Raw genomic sequence first — 9053 nt, 5'->3', positions numbered from 1 at the left:
AATAAAATTCTTTACAAGATTAAGGAAGAAGGAAACGAAATCAAACCTTTCATTTTCAGATACACAATTTCATTAGTTCTTTCATCAAAAGCGTATCAGTGAAGGAAAATCAGAAATGTTTTTTCAGTTATTATTAAACTGGTTCAAGAGCCAGGGAACCCCTTGAAATGGAAACAAAACAATACAGTATTCAAGGTTTCATCGTAAGATTACCTTGTACTGGCAAAGACGTAGGAGATTTCTGGCTTCAAAGAATATTGCTAAAGGAGCTTTTGGAAAAAAATTTAAAAATACCACGTTTTGGCTAAAAACAACCAAAATCTCTCCTGTAAAACCGCTACTTCTTTTTGAATCTCTGAAGGTTACAACATTTTGTTTGAGACCCTTGGCAGTCATGGCTTCATGGGCTGTGCTGCTTGATTATCTAAACCCTTAAGGCAAAATAAATACAGCTAATATCAAGCTGACTGCTGCCCGAGTCCTCTCACTGAGGAAGTACTGTTCAGAGGATGGGGAGCCCACAGGCCCATGGTGGGAAAACTGGAAATGTTAAAGGTAAGAAATAAAACACAAGAAGGGAGGTTCAGAGTTAGAAACATTTCCAAGCTTTTTTCTACAATAATCTCCAAGGCCCTCTCAACTTCTCTCTCTAAAAAGTACCCCTTTATATGGTGCCTGATGGCCTGATGTTTCTTACAGTTTGACAAAAATCAATATTCAAACAAGAGGAACCAAGATGGCTGCTACACTCAGGGTGCTCAGCTTGCCCTGCTCTCACGGTAAGGGCCTGCAGCCCTGTCTGTGCCCGTGACAGTGCTCCTGACGCTGGGGACTGCGTTCTCTGGTCAGAGCTCTGTAGCCCCGAGTAAACGTGTGCTCACCCCCGGCCCCAAACAGACCCCAGCACCATGTTTGCTTTTCTGTATCCTGATTGTCATGCCTGAAAGATTCTCCCTAACATACACGAGGCTTAATGCCATGAGACTAAATGGCTAAAGATTATTGTTTAAGAGAAGCTTGCTCATTCAAAAAGAAAATAAGAATTTGGTTTAAACTGCAGACAAAAGGGGAAGTTAACATATTCTTTTGGTCTGTATTCCAGTCTCAGGCCGACGGTCCCTTGTCAGCATGCTGACTTCTGCGCTGTCTCAACGAGTCTCCCAGCGCCTCTGTGCCAGCCGGGCGGGGCTGTTCCAGGCTGTCATCTCCGACCTCACTGGACCCCTCGTCCTCCCGGGCCTCCCTCGGGGGCTCCGGGTCCCGGGCATCACTCTTCTCCTCGTCCCCGCCAGCAGCTGGGCCGTCCTCCTCTTCCTCCTCTGCTTCCTCCTCGTAACCAAGGTCCTCTTTCTCATCCTCATCATCTACAAGGCTGTCCTTGTTCTCTTCTTCATTTGAATCATCCTTTTCCTCCTCTACATCCTGCAACTGTTCAGTTAAATGAACCTCCTCTGACCTGAGATTCTGCTCTGTGGAAGAAAGAGAGGGGAACATTCTCTGATTAAACAATGGGCATTCAAAATGCTTTCACTAGTATGTAGAATCTAAAAAAATAAAACAAACGAATGAATATTATAAAACAGAAACAGACTCATACAAACTAATGCTTTGTACTGATTCAACAAACTAGTGGTTACCAACTGGAGGGGCAAGACAGGGGAAGGGGAAAAGAAGTACAAGCTACAAGGTATAAAATCTACAAGATACAAGGATGTAATATACAGCATAGAGATAGAACCAGTATCATAACTTAAAATGGAGTATAACCTATAAAAATAATGAATCAACTCTATTGTACACCTGAAACAAATACAACGTTGGACACCAACTATACTTCAATTTTAAAAAGGTCATTCAGCAGTCGATTGCATTTTGCTGTAAAATGAAACAATGGGGTACAGGATGGATTTCTCCATCATGAAACCATGTTACTGCAAAGGACAGATCTCTGGATGGCATCCTCGCCCCATCCAGGGTGTCTCCACCTCTCTCTGGACACTCGCTGACCGAGCTGACTTGGGCACAGCCCAGGGGCATGGAGGGCAAAGATTCCTCTGTGCTCTGTGTTATGCACTTTGTAGAATGCTCAGCAAAACACTCACTGGTCATGGTAATTGGTTCAAACTCTGACTTAAGCAGAGCCAGTTGGAATCCTGTCCAGGAATTTTTGGCCAGAGTGAGGAGGATAACTTTCTCTCCTTCTACAGGGATTGTTAAACTGATGAAATGTGAGTTGGGGCTGTTTAAAGCCACTGAATCAGCTTCACAGAGACAGAAAGCGATCATCTTTGGGCTGAGCATGAAACCAGAACATCCTTGGATTTTTCAGCTTTGTAAACTAATAGATTTTTCTTTCTTCCCCTAAGTTACTTTAAACCAGGATTTTGTTACTTTTAAGAATTCTAAGGAATATAACATAGTTTATAATTATATATGGAAGTCTGAAAGCCTTAAAAACTTTAAGAATTAAAAAAGAAATATAAGCTTATTTAGTTAAATTCACATAAAATTCAACAATTACAAAGTCTCATGAGTCTTCAACACTTCCCTAGCAGTCCAATGGTTAGGACTCTGCACTTCCCCTTCAGGAAGTGCAGGTACAATCCTGGTCAGGAAAGAAAGATCCCACAGGACACAAGTATGGCCAAAAAAACAAAGTCTTCCTGCAAACAACAGGAATAAAACATGGAAATCCAGAGGTATTTGGTCCCAGAAACAGTGTGAAGTACTGAAAGGATTTGGGAAGACTGCTTTAATGGCTCAGAGTCATTACTGGTACACAGGAGAAACTCAGTGAGTGCCACTTCCCCTCCTGCCTTGCTCATCCCAGTTTGAATGAAGGAAAACATGTCAACTGATTAATGAAAGGCATACAATTCAAGGGAAAAAGTAATGGCCAAACTGAAATGTTCTTTAATGTAAGAGAGGAAAAAAAAGAATGCTTGCTCAAATCTATCTAGAGAACACATTTCAAGGAATTTGGTGGTGGTGAATGTTTGGTCACCAGCAAACCACAGGAAAATTCACTATGAGCACAGAAGGGCATACCACAGACTTCTAAAGATACTCTATCTCATAAACTTGTCATACTTACCAGAATGTTCAGATAAATTCCTTGGAAGTGGCAAGTAGAAACATTCAGATATTACTACCAAGACCTGGAGGGAAAACAGTGATTTTACAGTAAATAAATAGAACATTTATTACCAAACAACCTTAAAGTTAGGCCTTGCTTCTATAACCAGATATTCATAGATAAATACAGAGCAATTGGTCAAAAGTCCTCAAAAAAACAAGGCAAGGGTATAATTAAGAATTTTCTATTTTTCAAATGTGGATATAATGCTGGAAAATACTATTAATTTCAAACAGAGGTCACAAAGTCAAATGTATACACACAGTCCACTAAAAATAATAAGCAAGTATAAGAAAACAGACACTCTCAGCCAAGTCTGAAGTGATCCTTTAAAAAACCCTACTATGACAAATGATACCACTCTCATGGCAGAAAGCAAAGAGGAACTAAAGAGCCTCTTGATGAGGGAAGATGGAGGAGGAGAGTGAAAGAGCCAGCTTAAAACTCCACATTCAGAAAACTAAGACCCTGGCATCTGGTCCCTTTGAGAAGTGAAGTGAAGTCGCTCAGTCGTGTCCGACTCTTTGTGACCCCGTGGACTGTAGCCTGGCAGGCTCCTCCATCCATGGGATTCTCCAGGCAAGAATACTGGAGCAGGTTGCCATTTCCTTCTCCAGGGGATCTTCCCGACCCAGGGATCTAACCCAGGTCTCCTGCATTGCAGGCAGACGCTTTAATCTCTGAGCCGTCCCTTTACTACACGGCAAACAGAAGGGGAAAAGGTGGAAGCAGTGACACATTTCCTCTTCTTGGCTCTAAAACCAATGAGGACGGTGACTGTAGCCATGAAATCCGAAGACGACTACTTCTTGGCAGGGAAGCTATGACAAACCTAGATAATAGTGTTAAAAAGCAAAGACATCATTTTGCCAACAAAGGTGCATATAGTCAAGGCTATGGTTTTCCCAGTAGTCATGTACTGATATGAAAGCTGGACAATAAAGAAGGCAGAGCACTGAAGAATTAATGCTTTTGAATCGTGATGTTGGAGAAGACTCTTGAGAATCCCTTGGACTGCAAGGAGGTCAATCCAGTCAGTCTTAAAGGAAATCAACCTGGAACACTTTTTGGAAGGACTGATGCTGAAGGTGAAGCTCCAATACTGTGGCCACCCCATGCGAACAGCTGACTCACTGGAAAAGACCCTGATGCTGGGAAAGACTGAGGCAGAAGGAGAAACAGGCAACAGAGGATGAGATGGTTGGATAGCATCACTGAGTCAACGGACATGAACTTGGGAAACTGAGGGAGATGGTGAGGGACAGGGAAGCCTGGAGTGCTGCAGTCCATGGGGTCGTGTAGAGTCGGACATGACTTGGTGACTGAACAACAGTATGATAAATAAAATGAGTCTGTATATGGGTTGTCACTCACCAGTGGGAAACTCCTGATTATGTGGAAGAGTATTTCAGGGTGTAGAATTACTAAGAGTGCTGTAAGAAATTACTAGAGGTGCACTGGCAGGACCCTGAGGGATGGGATGGGGAGGGAGGTGGGAGGGAGGGTCAGGATGGGGAACACATGTACACCCATGGCTGATTCATGTGAATGTATGGCAAAAACCACCACAATACTATAAAGTAGTTAGCCTCAAATTTAAAAAAAAAGCAGTGGGAAAATAATAATAATAATTTAAAGAAGAAATTACTAGAGGGACAAACTGAGAAAACATATCAATGATGTGAACTAGATCTTATTTTAAAGAGTGACTGGCCTCACCTCCAACCTTGATTGCAGCATTGACTGACTCACTTTCTACTTACTACTACTAAGCTGTTTCCCTTGATAAACTACAAGCTTCCTAGAGGAAGGTTCATTCTGGCTCATGTTCCACACCCGGATCGTGTGCTGCGGTAATGAAACTGATGGGACGATGTGTGAAATGGGACTGAGGCAGTCGGGGTCCCTCACTCCCTACACCCTCCGCACAGCCTCCGCACAGTACTGCGCAGCAGAGAGAGACCAGCGTGGGAGGAAGCCGCCCATTGAGAAGGGCTGCACTGGTCCTCCTGTACCGAACTAACTCTTGGGCTTCACCTTCACTGTGAACAACTGCCCAATCTTTAAAATAGGAACAGTACTTCATAAATTAAAGGGGTTCAAAACTTTTAAAAATCTAAAGTCATGTCCTTTTGATTCAATTTTATAAACATCAAATGACTAACTCACTTTGACTATTACCACATGCATAGTTATTTATTACTTTACTTAATACTTGGTTCATTCCATTTAAGATATCATGTTAAAATCTGGGGGAAGGGTTCAGAAAAAGATAAAAAAAGAAGTTGTAAAGCAATATGTATCAGGCAACTCATAAAAAAATGAAGAAAGCTCTTTGATAGATACTTCAGAGATACAGAGACAACAACCAGTCCTGGGGGTGGGGAAGGATCCAGAATGACCACTTAAGAGAGGTGGCCTTTGGGGCCCTGGACACGGTTAGGAGAGGATGAGCACCACCAGTGGTCTGACTCATGTAAGCAGCACCACGCTGCACAGAGGCTGTTGGATCCAGCTGTTGTTCAGTCACTCACTCATGTCCGACTCTGCGACCCCATGGACTGCAGCACACCAGGCTGCCCTGTCCTTCACTACCTCCCAGAGTTTACTCAAACTCATGTCCATTGAGTCGGTGATGCCATTCAACCATCTCATCCTCTGTTGTCCCCTTCTCCTCCCGCCTTTAATCTTTCCCAGCATCAGGGTCTTTTTCCAATTAGTCAGCTCTTTGCATCAGGTGGCCAAAGTATTGGAGCTTGGATCCAGAGAAACGCCTAAATGACAGACGGAGGAAACCCACGTGCAGGGCAGTGGGATGCACGAAGCACCGAGTGTTGGAGAGGAGCAAGCTCCAAGCTCTTAAACTGATGTGAACAACAAAGAGGAAAACACTTCCACCTGAAAAGACAGAGTCTGAAAACCAAATGACAGCCACATGCTTATAGTAGCTATTCACTGAACATAATGCTTTTTTGTGACTTTCTTTTTCCTTTTGCCTTTCTTAATACCAACTGAAGCAGAAATTTTTGGTTTGGTCACATTGCAAAGGAAAGAAGAAACACCTTCCAGTCACAAATAATTGGCATTTACAATAAAGCCTGGGAGGGAGTAAGTCCCACCTGTGAGATACCTGGGCCATCTAGAATGCTACATAAGGGGGCCTAGAAGAGACTTACGGGACACCAGCCTCAACCCTGTCAGCTGTATGACCCTGGGCAAGTCACTTAACTGTTTTCTCACTTCAGTCAGTTCAGTTCAGTCGCTCAGTTGTGTCCGACTCTTTGTGACCACATGAATTGCAGCACGCCAGGCCTCCCTGTCCATCACCAACTCCCAGAATTCACCCAAATTCATGTCCATCGAGTCGGTGATGCCATCCAGCCATCTCATCCTCTGTCGTCCCCTTTTCCTCCTGCCCACAATCGTTCCCAGCATCAGAGTCTTTTCCAATGAGTCAACTCTTCGCATGAGGTGGCCAAAGTACTGGAGTTTCAGCTTTAGCATAATTCCTTCCAAAGAACACCCAGGACTGATCTCCTTTAGGATGGACTGGTTGGATCTCCTTGCAGTCCAAGGGACTCTCAAGAGTCTTCTCCAACACCACAGTTCAAAAGCATCAATTTTTCGGCTCTCAGCTTTCTTCACAGTCCAACTCTCACATCCATACATGACCACAGGAAAAACCATAGCCTTGACTAGACGGACCTTTGTTGGCAAGGTAATGTCTCTGTTTTTGAATATGCTATCTAGGTTGGTCATAACATTTCTACCAAGGAGTAAGCATCTTTTAATTTCATGGCTGCATTCACCATCTGCAGTGAGTTTGGAGCCCCCAAAAATAAAGTCTGACACTGTTTCTACTGTTTCCCCATCTATTTCCCATGACTTGCATTCTCTCAAAAGGACAAGTCTGGGGTCAGTCTACCACTAAGGGCTGCTTCATGTCTCTAACACTACATACATAACTCCATTACACCATCATCCTTCCCAGAAATTGGGAGGAAAATCCTCTTGTTCCATCAGTTCAGGATCTATTTTCCAATCTAAAGAACCACTCTCTCGTGATGGGACACTTTCTGAACCACTAAACATGGCACTGTTTACAAACAGGGCCTATACAGGAATGGTACCCTCCTCTCCCTCTTCCCTCCAATAGTTAGATGTTCAGGTTTCAGCTTAGCAGACAGCCAGGCATCTAAAAGAGGAGAGCAGACAGATTTGCCATCTTTCATAGAGAGTGAGAGCTACACCTCCTGATACTGGAGACCCTCTCTGTGGAAGCTCTGTGCTAGGAAGCGGTCAGCAGCATATACTGGGTTGACCAAAAAAGTTCATTCCAGTTTTCCCACAAGATCTTGGGGAAAACCCAAATGAACTACTGGCCAACACAATAGAAAAATGGTTCACCCAAGTTGCAAAATTCAGACAGTATCTACAGCAACTGAAATGGAGATCAGATAAGACAGGCAAAAGTTTGCTGCCCGTATATTCCATGGCTTTTCTGCCTGTCCGCAGCTTTGCTATTTTCCATCCTTCAAAGCAGAGTTTCCATCAGAAAGTGATGCAACCAGAGCAATCTGATGTACATTTACAGGCCTTCCCCATGTTGGTTTAAAGTGCAGAATATAGAAACAGAAAAATATACGGAAATATATTATATAGAATATAGAAACTTCATTTCTAAAACTGAGCCCTTGGGTTACATATGAAAAATAACATGGTACGAGTACAGCCACTATGGAGAACAGTGTGGAGGTTCCTCAAAAAAACTGGAAATAGAACTGCCATATGACCCAGCAATCCCACTGCTGGGCACACACACCAAGGAAACCAGAAGACACATGTACCCCAGTGTTCATTGCAGCACTGTTTATAATAGCCAGGACATGGAAGCAACCTAGATTTCCATCAGCAGATGAATGGATAAGAAAGCTGTGGTACATATACACAATGGAGTATTACTCAGCCATTAAAAAGAATGCATTTGAATCAGTTCTAATGAGGTGGATGAAACTGGAGCCTATTATACAGAGTGAAGTAAGTCAGAAAAAAAAACACCAGTAGAGTACATTAACACATGTATATATGGACTTTAGAAAGATGGTAATGACGATGCTATATGCGAGACAGCAAAACAGACACAGATGTAAAGAACAGACTTTTAGACTCTGGGAGAAGGAGAGGGTGGGGTGATTTGAGAGAATAGCATTGAAACATGTTTATTACCATATGTGAAATAGATCACCAGTCCAGGTTTGATGCATGAGACAGTGCTCTCAGGGCCGGTGCACTGGGATGACCCTGAGGGATGGGATGGGGAGGGAGGTGGGAGGGGGGTTCAGGATGGAGAACACATGTACACCCATGGCTGATTCATGTCAATGTATGTCAAAAACCACTACAATACTGTAAAGTGATCAGCCTCCAATTAAAATAAATTAATTAACAACAAAAAAAATAACACTTGAAAAATATTTCAACCATTACTAGTCTCAATAAAGACAGCAAACAAAAACCAAACTAGCAGTCCTACTTTGACTTCCCATCTTTTAAAATTATGGAAAAAAAGAAAGATGTAATGGTGAAGCTTATGGGAAACAAAGACTTGATCAGGAAATCACTTCTCTATGGGAAACGTCGTGCCCTTCCTGGGCAATGCATATATTAACATTTCATGCAAAGACTGGCACAATAAAGGACAGAAATGGCATGGGCCTAACAGAAGCAGAAGACATTAAGAAGACGTGGCAAGAATTTGTATGCAGGTCAGGAAGCAACAGTTAGAACTGGACATGAGTTGGAACAACAGACTGGTGCAAAATAGGAAAAGGAGTACGTCAAGGCTGTATATTGTCACCCTGTTTATTTAACTTATATGCAGAGTACATCATAAGAAACACTGGACTGGAAGAAACAC

The 9053-nt window shown here is 42.8% G+C and overlaps 1 protein-coding gene across 1 annotated transcript in view; it reads right to left on the bottom strand.

Moving 5' to 3' along the window:
* Positions 1–30: 30 nt before the first annotated feature.
* LOC104984492 (thioredoxin-related transmembrane protein 4-like) overlaps positions 31–9053 on the bottom strand; it is a 69069-nt gene continuing 60046 nt past the window's right edge. The window contains 2 exon segments of the mRNA XM_010834236.1: positions 31–1469; positions 3095–3158. Coding sequence (XP_010832538.1) covers positions 1105–1469; positions 3095–3158 — 429 coding nt within the window. The 3' untranslated portion in view covers positions 31–1104.

Source organism: Bison bison, unplaced genomic scaffold (assembly GCF_000754665.1).
Source record: "Bison bison bison isolate TAMUID 2011002044 unplaced genomic scaffold, Bison_UMD1.0 scf7180017864030, whole genome shotgun sequence".
NCBI classification, from domain to species: Eukaryota; Metazoa; Chordata; class Mammalia; order Artiodactyla; family Bovidae; genus Bison; species Bison bison.
The sequence above is the reverse complement of the archived record's forward strand: the minus strand, read 5'-3'. Positions and strand labels throughout refer to the sequence as shown.